Source organism: Seriola dumerili, unplaced genomic scaffold (assembly GCF_002260705.1).
Source record: "Seriola dumerili isolate Sdu_G_001 unplaced genomic scaffold, Sdu_1.0 BDQW01000242.1, whole genome shotgun sequence".
Classification (NCBI taxonomy): Eukaryota; Metazoa; Chordata; class Actinopteri; order Carangiformes; family Carangidae; genus Seriola; species Seriola dumerili.
Genome location: NW_019174497.1, coordinates 1700856 through 1715383, shown reverse-complemented (window position 1 = coordinate 1715383; position 14528 = coordinate 1700856). Strand labels below are relative to the sequence as shown.

At 39.6% G+C, this 14528-nt stretch overlaps 1 protein-coding gene across 7 annotated transcripts in view; it reads right to left on the bottom strand.

The window, feature by feature from the left end:
- Window positions 1–1330: 1330 nt before the first annotated feature.
- LOC111229716 (pleckstrin homology domain-containing family A member 5-like) overlaps window positions 1331–14528 on the bottom strand; it is an 81319-nt gene continuing 68121 nt past the window's right edge. For 3 of the 7 annotated variants that reach the window (XM_022756173.1, XM_022756169.1, XM_022756167.1), the window contains 14 exons: window positions 12299–12361; window positions 12128–12208; window positions 10620–10769; window positions 10394–10495; window positions 9353–9511; window positions 8743–8898; window positions 7981–8101; window positions 6788–6903; window positions 5312–5527; window positions 5025–5186; window positions 3884–4017; window positions 3291–3433; window positions 2878–2977; window positions 1331–2488 (listed from right to left, as the gene is read on the bottom strand). In XM_022756173.1, coding sequence (XP_022611894.1) covers window positions 2886–2977; window positions 3291–3433; window positions 3884–4017; window positions 5025–5186; window positions 5312–5527; window positions 6788–6903; window positions 7981–8101; window positions 8743–8898; window positions 9353–9511; window positions 10394–10495; window positions 10620–10769; window positions 12128–12208; window positions 12299–12361 — 1695 coding nt within the window. In that variant the 3' untranslated portion in view covers window positions 1331–2488; window positions 2878–2885. The remainder of the gene's footprint in view (window positions 2489–2877; window positions 2978–3290; window positions 3434–3883; window positions 4018–5024; window positions 5187–5311; window positions 5528–6787; window positions 6904–7980; window positions 8102–8742; window positions 8899–9352; window positions 9512–10393; window positions 10496–10619; window positions 10770–12127; window positions 12209–12298; window positions 12362–14528) is intronic. The other 4 variants (XM_022756171.1, XM_022756170.1, XR_002665415.1 and 1 more) reach the window with 3 other exon arrangements.

Below are 14528 nucleotides of genomic sequence, written 5' to 3'. Positions count from 1 at the left end.
TAATAATATAAGTCAAATATTAAGAAAAAATTGGCACGAGAAATATCAAGCGAATCAAAATTGAGAACATAATGTCATTAATTTATGTCCTTATGAACCTGACCAGAGCTCACAGGTCTATTTGAAACAGGATGCTTTCATTCAGTCCAAGAAATGCAGTCACCTGTGTGATGTAGATGAGGTTGAGAATGAATTGCATTGTATATTCTATTGTCCATTTTATCATCTTCCAGTTAAACTTTTCCTGTAAATGTCTGCTGGCATTGCAGTACTGCTTGACATATAAGATATTTGATGTAGCTCAGCTTTTGTTAAATGTCTGTAATGGACATATGAGAGTTGTGTATGTTTAATTTGTTGAGGTTTTATCTTATATAATGTATTTATACATGTATACACTACCATGCATTGCTTTCCGTTCTTTTTGTTTTCTCTTGCCTCTGAAAGTAATGTAATATAATGTTTATGATGCTTAAGTAGCATTTTTTCATTCATTCATTCAATAAGAATAACTTTTGGGGTGCCAGGTTGTGAAAAATCCTTTTAGCTGGTGCTCTTCCACTTGATTTATCTTTTTATGCAGTTATGTAGTTCACCAGGTAGATACATGGACCACTTATATCCTGGAAAAAGCCTGTAGGGTGTCTGGGCCAAAATGTATTTATTAATCTTATTAACAAGTAACTCTAGACTTGGTGGCTTATTAGAAAAAGTTGCTCTTTTCAATGGCTTACAACTTATCTATAAAGCATTAGTAAATTATTTGTTAATCGTTATTTAGGCCATTGGATACAAGTATAAACCCTTTATGAAGGGTGCCTTATTTGAAAGTGGTACCTATTTTCTTTTTTATTATTATTATCTTATTATTATTATTATCTCCAACTTCAGCTTTGTGAATTTTCTTAGTAAGTAAAGGCATCCACCATCATAAAACTTGTGTTTGGAAGTTGCAGCATATGGCAAATGCTGTGGCAGCACAATGACCACAAGAGGGAGCCACAGTTCTATACTTTCACTGACCATCACTCATACCAAGGGCTTCATGGTTTGACCCAAAACAAATGATTTCTCTCATCTCTTTACATGATTATTTCTGATGAAGCTGATAATTTGTTCATTATTGAAGCATACATTTTTAAATGTTCTCAAAATTCTCATACTTTTGACGGTATTTCCATACATAATCTCTGACTAAACACAGGTTCTATGTAGTAAGATAACACGGCATTTGATCTGAGGAGCAGGACTAAGTGTATATGGCTTTACCTTTAGCGTTACCATTACAACTATCTACAAAAGTGGTGAAGGACACAAATGCAACAACTCATTAAGAACAGCAACATTTATTTAACATGATATAAAACAGATGGGATATGAACATTTCCAAATCAAATCTAGTACGTAACCATATCTTGGATACATCCTCCCATCCTGCTGTACCATGTACATTATATACACAGTAAACCTCTGATAATTACACTTTGTACACACAAAAAAAATTAATCCTGGATCCACAAACATTTTTATTGCTTTTTACATGTGCTCATCTTTTTTTTTTTTAGTTACAGGACTTCAAACCAACATATCATAAAATAGAACCAAAGTCAGATTTTTTCCATCTTTCAATTAAATAGATCTCTCAGCAATAAAAAAAAAGACAGTATAGAGTGACTTAAGCCAGAACATTCACACAATTGTCGGCAACAACGCCACAGGGACTGCAGATGATCCCATTTTTAAATAATTACAACCCAGAAATAGGAGAAATTACAAATAATCTTAGTCTGCAGCAATAATGTGGCTCCTCCTTTCATTATAATGGAGGAATCTATATCTCTATGTTTTGCATCGACAAATGTTCTTTACAATAAATGGATAAATATGAATGGTTGGCTGATGACCAATGCCTGAAAAACAAATTGAGTGAATTATAAAAGACTTAAGTGAACTCAAATGATGTGAAAATGTTTTCTTGTAACCTTTTTGGACAGGTGGTGAAACATGAATGGAAAATGTGGCATGGCCAAAAACATTTAATCACGGGCCCTTAGGCTTACAGCAGAGCTCTGTCTATTAGCCTCATATATATCTACAGACAGACATTAGCCCATATTCAAACAAGAACCTAATAAAACCATATAAATATTAAAAATAAACTTAAAAGCCTTGTAAAAACTGAAAATGGAACTGCAACAACAGAATCAAAGCTGTCTCACCAGGTTAAGGAGAGTGTGACGCCCCAAAATAGGGGCAATTGCAGAGAAATGTCACAGAGAAAAGAGTTTTTTGTGGCATCAGAGCTTAAGACGTCACAGTGAGCATACAGAAGTCAGAGGTTAAGGCCCGAGAGGACAGAGTAGGCAGTTTCACTCTCTGTGGGCCTGTGGCCTTGTGCTGATGTCCTTGGGTAAGTCTTCAGGGGCATCTTTATACTTCTACTGCTGTTTCCTTCATGTGTATGTTTTTACTGAGGCCAGAGCCTGTGCTGCAGAAAGAGAAGGTGAGAAAAATTTAATTATGTTCCAAAAATAACAGCAGGCACTGGATAAATAGGATTCCCTATGTCCAATAAGTAAAATCAATATTACAGTCTTTTGATTTTTATCAGTAGGCAACAACAAATACTGTGAATAACTACACACACTACCAAAAGAAATACCACACAATGTGAGAAAGTGGTGGGTACAGCTACAGCAACACAGAATACATACAAACACGCCATACAGTAACAATTTTCCCTCCTATGCTTCTATATAACTTACATGAATCCCTTCATTCTCACATGTTTTTTTTCTCCCCAGAGACAACAATTAAAATACTGAGAACACTTTAGCATTGTGAGTATGGACAAAACAAGGTGATGAAGGCCCTTACTGGTGCTACTACACACACATGAAGTGAGACCCATCAGTGAGCTGAGGGGGTGTGTTAGGAGACTGTGGAAGGGGTGGGGAAGAGGACGACAGGCTTTTCACTGCAACAAAACAGAGCAACATGATAAACTCACACAGACACACACAAAATAACGAAAACAAATTCCATCTGTAGCTCATGACTTAATGGCCAAAAACAAACACAAATAATCACTGAAGTCAATGAAATTAATGAAGAAACTAATGAGACTGCAATGATAAATGACTGAACACATGCTCAATGGAAGCAGCTGCAGTTTAACAAACCATGACATAAAATAAGGCTTGTAAAGTAAACAGGCTCCCACTAGCTTTTGTTTTATCACATGCATTCTTTTTATCACCCACACCCCCCCTTTCTCTCTAGAAATGTACCTGCTACCAGCTTGCTGCGTTTGGAGGCCTCAGCTGCCAGCTCGTAGGAGATATTAATCATCTTCTCTTTCTCCTGTACAGTAACCTCCTCTTCAGTCTCCTCCTCTGGGCTTAGAGCCATGCTAGGCAGCACATTTTGCATGCTAGGAGCACACACACATACACAACTGACTTCTGTAGTATACAGTATACAACAACTTTAATTTCACAATAAACACAATTACCCCAGGACAAACAAGCTATCTCACTTAAATCAATTCAAGGGGGATGACATTTAGAATTTAAATGTCACAGTGGCTGGGACATAGAAACATGCACTTTTCTGCACATCTAAGGAACTGATCTGCACAGAAAGAGCAGGAAGGCAGTGTGGTCCCTTTTGAGCCATCTATGGTTATGTCTTGCTATGACCCCAAACTTACCCCTCGGGTTTTAGAAAGAATTTCATGCATGAAATCTGCTTGGAAATATCAGTGCTCACTGGCACAGATAGCCCTTTCACCAAAGGATCTCTATCTAATATAAAAGGCCCATACAGGCCTGTCCTTGCTAACAAATAGTTACTGGTAACAATAGATCATGATGGTGTTTACCTGTTTTTTGCTATGAGGGCTTTGATGCGGTCAACTTTCCTCTGCTTATCAGCCTCCTGCTCAGGGCTCAGAGCCTCGTCAGGGTCTGACTCTACATAACGTTCAGGAATCAGCACTTTGTCAGGCACAGAAAGCTGAAGAAATGCAACCAGAGAACAAACACTTCATGTAGCACATTTCATACAAATGATTGGAATACATTGTGCTTTGCAAATTAAAAAAAAACAGGCAGAAGCTAAAAGTGTAAATAAATAAATGAATAAATAAATAAATGACATTCATAAACAAATAACAGATGCTCATTATCGTCATCATCATCATCATCATTATCATTCAGTAGAGGAAGACTGTTCCACATCTTGCGTCTGTTAGAACTAAATGGAGCATCACTGTAAGCTACATCCTAGAGTGAGAAACACAATATCAGACTTTCTGCAGCATGCAGAGATCAGTCAGGGACATAAACTGAACGTTCTTTGATGTAATCCAGAGAAAGGCCATGAACTTTTCAAAAACAGCAAGAAGCACCTTGAAATCAAGTTTATAGCTTACAGGCAGCCTATGAAAAAATGTTAGTGTAAGGAGTCATTGTGTAATACTTAGTTTGACATGGAAAAAAAAAATGGCTGCAGAGTTTTGCAACTTTACTTATTGGTAGATTCAAAAAAGTATGATAAAAGTAGTACAATAATGTAAGTGATTTCTAAGTAAGCCCTCAAAGTAAGCCAAACAGGACACACATTTATTTAAGTTATTTCCCCCATAATTTTACTATATGCACCCTCAATAAGCATGTGTGAATAAGTGTGATATTTGGGTAATACAAATATCTCAGTCAGTCAGTCAGTCAGTGATTTGTAAGGTACAATTGTTACAACATTGTGAATGTGTTACTTTTAAAGTACCACAGCATTTAGTTACAACATCAAGTTTTTTTCATAACATCGTTTGCTTTAGTTTCACTGTATTAAAAATAGTAATGCCATTTAAATATGTCACATTCTCTAATTATTCCAGATTTAATACTCAATACATCCACAATCCTTGATGTTCCGTTGGTGTGCATTTGCTAAATAATTAGCCAGTGACAATATTAGTCTTCTCGGTCTGATGAGTCAGACAGCCAACTGCTGTGCCTTACCTCTCGGTCCACATTAAAGTGGTCAGCCTGTGAAGCTTCTTTGAGACGGGCAATTTCCTCGGCGGGCGTCTCCTGCTCCCTCACCACCTCCTGTTGCCTGAGAGAGGCCTCCAGCTCCTGAATGTCACTGCTCATCACCTCATCTCTGCGTCTCATTTGGGACTATAAAAGACATCGAACAAACAAGACAAAAATACAGAGAGATCCGATCACATGACAGGATTCCAACCTATTCTCAACTTTGGTGCTGCCTTAGTGCCCAAATGTCTGCATCTGTCATCCAATACCTGCATGCTGCGGAAATGGTTTTCTTTAGTAAATGAGTGACTGCGAGAGGGTGTGTTCTCCTGGCTGCTACCCCGGATGCTGAGGCCTTTCTTCTTCTCCCTTAGGGTTCCCTGCTGGTGGCGACGAATCCTCTCCAGCTGCTCCTCCACACTCATCCTGGGCCGGCCACTCTCCACAGCACACAGCTGCTGCTCCACTGCGCTTCGTGGACGCTCCTGTTAGCCAGAGAGGACAACCATAAACATGCAGACTTAATAATAATGTAGCGTCACTGTCAGATATTCAAAGCTAGGACACAAATGGCACCATGGTCAATTTTTACTGCACAGAGCCACAGTTGGGGTGTGGAGAATTATGGTCTGGTTGTGTCAGATCTCATGATGCAGCATTTGCAATGAATAGTGAGTATTGTTGACAACAGTCTAAACTTGACTGAGCAGAATAATTGTGTTTTCTTTGCCCATACTGCACTGGAAAAACATTTTGCTTCTTTAAACAAAGTTAACATTCAGGATTGACATAATTACTACAATAATAATGGTGAAATGGCTCTTTAATGTTCACTCTCTTGGAATCAAACAAAGCAGAAGTGCAAAGGCATATGAAAACAACTTGACCACTTTGCACTCACACGCTCCTGCTGGTACACATGGGTGCACTCAGAGAGGTTGGGGGCCTGCTAATGCCTGGGCAGGAGAGGCTGATGACCATGGCTGATGGTGTGAAGTGAACTAAGGAGCAGTTGTTCACTCTAAGGTTTTAGCCATGCTGGAGGGGCTGGCAGATCTGGATTCAGTCTAGAGCCTGAGGACACAGCCCCCCCACTGTCCAGATTGTTCAAGAGCCTATGCTGAGCTCTACAGGCCTGTGACACACTCACTGCCATGGACTTTCTGCCCTCCAAGGAGAACTATGTTTGACTAAATTGACATATGTTCATTCATACTGTATGTCCATCCATTTTTTCCAACACAGACACACTAAAAACATGACACACCCTACACTAATGACATGGTTACTATATTTAAGTTGACAGTTTTTGAGGCTGGAAACTGTGTAAACCAAGATTGGCATCTATTTTATAACAGCCTGGTTTTGAGAGAATGAGTCACACCCCAGCCACGTGATGAATGGCCTCTTCTGCACATGTAACCAACAGCTTAAGAACAACCAATCAAGAGGGGACTAAATGCCGTTAAAGAAAATTAAGGGGTTGCCCCTTCATTCTTGCCCACAGGAGGATCACAAACAAGAAAAGAAGAGCAAAAGGCATTTGCCACATGTCTGGTCTGGTTTGCCACATAGGAAAACAGGCGCTACAAAGTTGTGCCCTTTTTACATTTCAGTTTGTTCTCGACTTGATGGCAATATCTGGTACAATATGGCGTTCCAAAAGTTTAAATATGCAAAGAACAATTTACAGTTGCTATTTGAGGTCACATCAGAGCAGTGAGAACTTAAGTTCCATAACTCACCGTCCTAGGATCAGGCTTCTTGCTTTTCCTTAATGTGACATATGAAGCTATGGAGGAAGACTCAGGCACTGGAGATTTGGTTCTCGGTGGGACAATGCCAACTGGGTAGGACATCCCTAGAGTGAAGACACAGAGGTCAGTAAGCCACCTCGTTCAATGGCAAAGCACCTGCTATAACACATATACACTGAGTTATCTATATTTTAGAAAAGATATTGTTATAACTGAAGTGAGTTTGCACAAAATTAAAATAAAGGATGTTTGCACTATAAAAGAAAATCTTAATTATCCATATTTAAGACATATTAGCACATACGCTTTATCATTAGCTTGTACTTAAGAATATGAGAATTAATTAATATTTTCTATCTGTTGGATTAAATCTGTGTATCTATATTATATGAAAATATAAACATATAAAATCAAGTACACTCTCACAACCATTACTGTATTTCCAGCAGTGTTTTCAGGCAACATCAGCTCTACTTGCAATCGATTGTGTGGTGGTGTGGAACAAGTGTGGAGCTATAGTGTAATTATTCAACTTCAGAAGGCCTGTATTATGCTCTGTAAGCTGTTTCACCAAATCAAATTTAGACCAATTTGCTCTTTAGGTCATTCTAATCCATCTTGTCACAGAGAATATCTAGTGGCATAATGTCCAAATGAAGTCGAGTAAATAGAATAACTAAGTTATCCCAGCACTGACCCACATTCCAACCCAGTAAAAAAAACCTGAGTGGTATGATTTGGTTATCATTTCATCTCTGTTGACAGACAATATGCCCTCCGTCTTGTGAAGCTTAGCTTGCCATCACTGGAGCTCTCAGAATATAATGTGTTGACACTTGAATGATGGTGATTAGGGTGATTAACACAGTGTAAATTAGATTCAAGCAAATGCCTGTGTAAATGCCACTGTATTCATGGTAACAACTGAACACCAAGTAATGGTCGAGGTACTATGTGATATACTGACCTAACTTATGCCTTTGGAGAAAAGCCTGACCTCCTATTTATGCTCTGTGTCAAAGTAATGCCTGTGTAAATACCATTGTAACCATGGCTTCTACCAGTACTGGAAACAAGTGATTTTTTTGCTAGCATCTGTTTTATCATTTATTGGGCTTCACTGGTAAAATGCACAGTTATCAGAAACTGGCATCATGTTACCTGGACTTACTCTACTGTACCTTTGTTTCCAGAATGTTCTCTATCAGACGGATGTTCAGATCTGTCCTCTCCATTGCTCTCATCCACTTCGGCTACTGTGGTGAGCTCTGGTTCACTCTTATACAGCCTGTAGTCTGGACCCTGCAGGTGAGCAACAAAAAAAACTTAACACGTGTGCAGAACAGCGCTGATTTAGTTATGGAGAGTTTGGTTCCAAACTGAGATGTCCAACACTGGAAAACAGTGACATTTTCTCTTACAGAATGACTTCAAGGACAGTGGCAAATTGACTTTTTCAACAAAATTATGCTTTTACCAATAGTGCAATCTTAAAACAAACATATAAAATATATACAGCTTGAAGAAAAACTCCCCATGTTGTTTGAGTTTGACACACTGTTCTGCAGCCAAATGAAAAAGTAGGCAGCAGGCAGACATTCAAATTCAAACACGGCTTAATTTGCAACGACGGTACGGACATAACAAAACAGAACCGTTACATTTCAACACACAAACAGACACAGAAAAGGAAGGTGGAAACTCAATTAAAAAGGGAGCAAAAATAAAATAAAAAAAAAACCACAAACAAGGCTTCATCCAACTACCTGAAAAAAGATGAAGTATGGCATCAAGTGAGTAAAGGGATATGATCCAACCAAAAACAATCCAAAACACGAGATGTCCAGCAAAATTAACATGAAAACCATCACAGTGAGCAATGACATGTGATGACACAGCTGAGGGCAGGGTCAACCATGAGGTCAATGGGTCAACAAGCTTACGCTGTGTGTGCCATTCCTGTGACTGGACTTCCTGTCCTCCGGCCTGTGGAGTGATGATGGGCGCACACCAGCATGAGAGGGCATAGGGGGCACAGTAGGGGGGTTGGGCTCGTAGGACTGAGGTAGGGGTGGCCGTGGGGGTACCGAGTCCTCCTCCTAGGGATTATACAGGGCATGACAGGACAGGAAGCAAGGTGACACATGGTGCCACCACGTACGCTTTAGGGCAACCACCATCTGGTAATGAGTAGTTCTGCCCCACTGGAGAGCAAACCGCCTGATTAGCCAGAGAGAGAGAGAGAGAGAGAGAGGTCTTCATGCTGTTACAGCATGACTGACACATCCACTCAGATACCACCGCTCATACTGCCCATGAGCACAACTGTCAGTTTGAGCCCTCAGCTTAAGTTGATCATCATATAAACAGCTGCAGGAGATCTGGGTAACTTATCTCTGCCAACAACAACAAATCCTCACATGTGATAAGTTGGACCCAGCAAATGTTAGTAACTTTTTTTGTTTGATAAATGTCTCACAGTTAAATAATTATCAAAACACTTTTTAATTTATCTTCTGTTACTGTTTGGTCTCTCTGTTAGTGGTGCCTCACCTCATTTTTGTGCTTACTGAAGTTGGTCTTAGGCCCATAGAAACCCATCCCATCAACAGCATTTCTCTGAGCTTTGTGTTTATTGAGGGCCTCCATTACATCTTGAATCCTCCACAGCTCTTTCTGGATGCGGACATGCTGCTGGCTGGGAGGCTCTGTCTGGATGTGCACAGAAAACACACAGATGTTCACAAATCACCAAACATCACTTGGAGATTAACCTCCAACTCTGACTTCTTGGGCTAATGATGTAAGATTAACATGCAAGAGACAGAGCAAGACGCAGAGGAAAATGAAAGAGATGGGAATGTGCAATAGTAAGAGGGGAGATTATTATTATTATGCTCAGGTGTGCAGTCAGTGCAGACACTGATCTGCTCAAGCTCCTACTGTCTGTGAGAAATATTAGCCTCAGAACGAAGAGGAGAGATGAGAAGAGGGTTATAGTTAGATTGAAGAAAGTAGGGATGGAGGGAGAACAGAAGAGCAAGAGAAATGGACACCTAATTATCTCCTCCTTACTGATGACAGGTTTGTCTGAGTGTGAAGGGCACTTAAGAAGAGGATGTCCAGACCCCCTGCAGGCCATCTGACTTCTCTACTCACTCTGAATTAGCACTGGCTCTGGCTCAGGCTCAGGCTCAACCAGGAATAACTGTTTGAGTGGTTTCTCTCTGTTTCTACACCTCTCCCATGATGAAGGACAAGATAAAAGACAGACTTAATTAAGACCTGCTCTATCATCGCCACAGTCATCAATCACTCACTATGTTACTTTGATCACTCAGTTAACTCCCTGCACACTCGGCTAAGGGCACTGGAGGACAGAAATCTTCTTTACTTTTTTCCCCAAAGTCAAAAAAGTGTCTACAAAAAGGATAACTAGGTGTTCAAGAGAACCTGCGACGTTTTCAGCTTGCTTTGAAGCCCTGCAGTATATCCACTCCAACCAAAGCCTGACTATTATGCCATGCCAGTCTTAGACAGCACAAGTGGTGCAAGATTTAAGTAGTACAGCTTCCGTCTCAAGAATTATCCTACCTGAGGGCTTCCTAGTGCTTCTAGCTGCTCCAGCAGGTTGTTCTTAGCCAGAGTCACATCTCCTTCCAGCTTGTCATACTCCCTCCATGACCGCTCCAGCTCCTGGTTTGGGAGAGATGCACTTTGTGAATGACAATGTCAGAAAAACTCTTGTCTCCTGCAGAAAGAGAACATCAGTGTCCAGCATGAGTGTGTGTTGTGTGTGTGAATGTATTGTATGACTCACAGCAGTGACTCTCGACAGCTCTCTGCAGGTGCTGAGCAGGCCGCTCTGCAGTAAGTCTCTCTGCTGGATGACGCTCTGCATGGCAGCTGGGTTATCAGAGCCCATCTCTATCTCCTGGCTAGCTGACAGCAGTGCTGTCTCCAGGGTGTGCTGAAGAAACACGCAACATATCAAATACACATGCAGCATGAGTATGTAATTTGTCACGTAACCTTTCAGATCAGCTAACTTTAGAAAAGTCTTAACGGATTATTTAAGCCTGCAGCAAAGATTTTCTGGTCCATGACCTTGTTTTTAGCTCCCTTACTTCTTGCAAAGTATTAAATAAAAAAAAGTATGGCTGCAAGTAACTTACTTTCTTTACTATTAAACTGTGTTAAATACTGTGATTATTATTTATGATTAAGTGATTGTTAAATCAATAAAATGTCAAAACTAATGACCATCTCTACCCATCAGCCTTTCTATTAGCCTAATGTCTGTTTATTTTGTCTCATCAACAATCCAAAACTCAGATATTTCAACCCCAACAATATAAAAATAACAAATGCCTCTGAAAACCAGTCAAGTTGCAGGAAATATGGTCACAATCTCCTCTTGCTGAGTTACAACATTGAATAATGGCCAGAGGTGTTTTTGCAGAACATTGTGATGTCATAGTGAAGTTGACCTTTGACCAATGATATAAAATATAAAATCACAGTGACCTTGAACTTTGACCTTTGCTCACCAAAACTGGGCCAAATTGAGTCCAAGCAAATGTTTGTGCCAAATTTGGAGAAATCCCCTCAAGGTGTTACTGAGATATTGTGTTCACAAGAATGGGACGGACATATGGAAGAACGGATGGACAACCCGAAACCATTATGCCTCTGGCCCTGGCTATCGCCGGCATGGAGGCATAAAAACTTGAACTGGGAAATTATGAACCAGTCACTGTTTGATATCCTTACTTACAATTACTTTATTCATTAATCCATAACCAAAACTGTTTTCTCTCAACTGACATATCAATTAGTCAGCCAAACATTTCAGAATGTAATTTGAGTATGTCATAGTTTATTTTGAGTTTTCTTTTTTTTTTTTTTTTTTTTTTTTTTTTTATGAGCAAACTAATTTTACTACAATTAACACTCTATCATTTATTCATTTGATCAAACAATCTAACCTTTTCTCTTCCTGTCAACACTGCAGTGACCAATACAATGGTACCATCTAAGAGACAGTCAGATATGCTAAATACAACATGGCTATGCAAGCCAGACAACTCTTGCAAGTTGATGATAGTAGCTAGGCTATAGTTAAGCATTATAACAGACATGCACGTATTGTTTTCTCTCTTTCTCAGGTTTGTGCATATAAACTGAACTTGGGCTATTCTTTTAATTTAAAGAGAGTATAAACTGTGTATTCTTTTTGGTTTATTCTTTTTCCACTTGGCACCACAACCTTGTAAGCAGGGTTTTGTGTAAGAATGTAAAGATGACAGATGTGCAGTGTGCAGTCACCTTCTCTCTGTACAGCTGCTGAAGTTTGTCTTCCTGTGTCCTCACCACTTTATCCTGCTCACACAACCTGCTAAGTTTGGTCTGAAGAGAGAATAATAAAGAATTGTGACCCATTGTGGACAGTTGTTGAATGGAGCATGAAGTCATGTGAGAGTGCAAGACAGAACTTACATCAATGTCCACCTCTTCTGGCATACACGTATAGGCATGTTCTCTGTAGTCCTCTGGACTCAGCTGTGAAGAAAGACAGAACATCAGACAGAGACACCAAATATGCACATGCATTGAATCTGGAGATCTAATGCAGTGTCATGACAAGACTCTGTCTCACTGAGCCACAGTATTAGTCCTTAAGTAAAAACTCACATTTCACTGAATCAGACAATCTAAGTTAGCACACCAACAATGGGAGAGTGGCCAGTCTTAACAGTCTCTCCTCTGATGACTCTGGTACCTCATGTTACATCAGCCACACTCATTTGTCTCAATCAGCACAATGCAGTGGATTTTTTGGAAATGCAAGGGGAAGGCATGTTAAACAATCTTTCTTACTGAACTATAGAATCAGCACATAAGCTGTATCCTCTTCAGCTACTTGGTCCAAGGACTCTGCCTGTCTCAAATGAGTGTGTGTTGCAGTAAATGCAATATTACCTAAAGAATATCCAAGATTAATATGCTAACCACAGAACCTCATAATGCTGGCAAAAACTATAGACAGGTATTCAGTTACTTGAATCCAGGCAAAAATACAGTCAGTTAAATAGTGTACAGTAAAATACAGGCAGTTTCAGGATGTTACTAATATCACACTGGACTGCAGGTAACACATTTATGCAACTACATAAATGTAGTATAAAACCAAGAAAAGAAAAAGGGAATCCTCATCTTTCTCTTATATTATGGTCACTCATCTTCTTATCTAAAATTCAAATTTAAAAAAACAGTACTGCTAAAAACAGAGGAAATGATTTCAACTGCATTGGATCCCATGTTTCCAAGTAATGCATTCATCACATAATGCTTCATTATTCATCCACTCTTTTAAATCTAGATACAAGACACAAGTGCAGTCCATAAATATTAGGACAGTGACATATTTCCGTGTTTTTGTGTGTTTGTTCTCATATTGGATATGAATTTAGATAATGACACATAAGGAGATAGTGCCACCTTTCAGCTTTATATTCTTGATTAATTGAAAAATTCACATGCTTTTGAAATAAACAATCATATCAGTTGATGTTGGCTAGTCTACAGCCTACAGACATCAGCAAACATCTTCCTTTGTGATGCTCTGTTAGAATTCAACTGGAGCTTCCCTTCTTGCTTGTCTTGGGCCTTTTTGATTTTAGCCTGGTCTTCAGCTAGTAAAACATATCACCATATCACAAATCAGATCACATATCAGTTTCCCCTACAAAACATTGGTTGCTTTGGTTGTTGTGTATGTTTAGGTTCATTACCCTGCACTTAAAAAAAACTTTAAGCTAGGATTTGGCACTTAAACTTCAATGACATTATTTAATTTCAAATCCAACATGCTGGCCTACTGAGTTAAAGCAACAAAAATTGACTCACTGTCAAAATACTTTCAGACTCCACTGTATACCAAAGCTCCCACTCACACCTGCACTCTTTCACACACATTTTTCTTAACACCTTTTTCCTCAGCTGAACCACACAGTACAGTTAAAGCAGGTGGGACCTAAGAACCACATGGCATTCCACACAGAAGATGCATGCAGACACGTCCACAGCTCAGAGAGCTTGACTGTGGTGTTGTGTGGTGTGGACTACGAGTGACGTAGGGAGGAGGAGGACAGACTTCTGGCAGCTGAACAGGTGGGAATGCAGCTGTTGCCGGGCTGGTATGCCAATGAATGGGTAATGGGGTGAGGGTGGGTGGGAGCAGTCTTCAGCGGCACTTTTTACACCTCAACAGGCGCTCACAAAAGTGGCAAAGTGATGTCATAGCCATCGTCACACACAAGCCGGCCCTCTTTATCCTTTCCATCGGCAGAATGACAAGAGGGGGTGAGGGGGAAGGAATGAAGACAAGAAAAAAGAAAGAGTTTACCTAGAAAACATTTGTCTTCATCTTCATCAGTCCATATTAGGTATAGAGTCTTTTCAACAGTTGATGCTCAGGTATGTCCAGTCTTAAAGCACTTACATTCACTAACAACAGTTTTTGTCTGACTGGAAAGTGATTTAAATACAATAAAAAAGTAGACTCCAAATGAACTGCAAACAGGGTATTGAGTTGCATATCTCTTTGTACAGTGGAATAATAAAGCATCTTGTGCTAAAAGTGAATAACAATTAACTTTATTGTGCTTAAATTATGCTACAAAAACAATTCCCAACAGGCTTTAAATTGGGTGTATCTTTTTTTCAT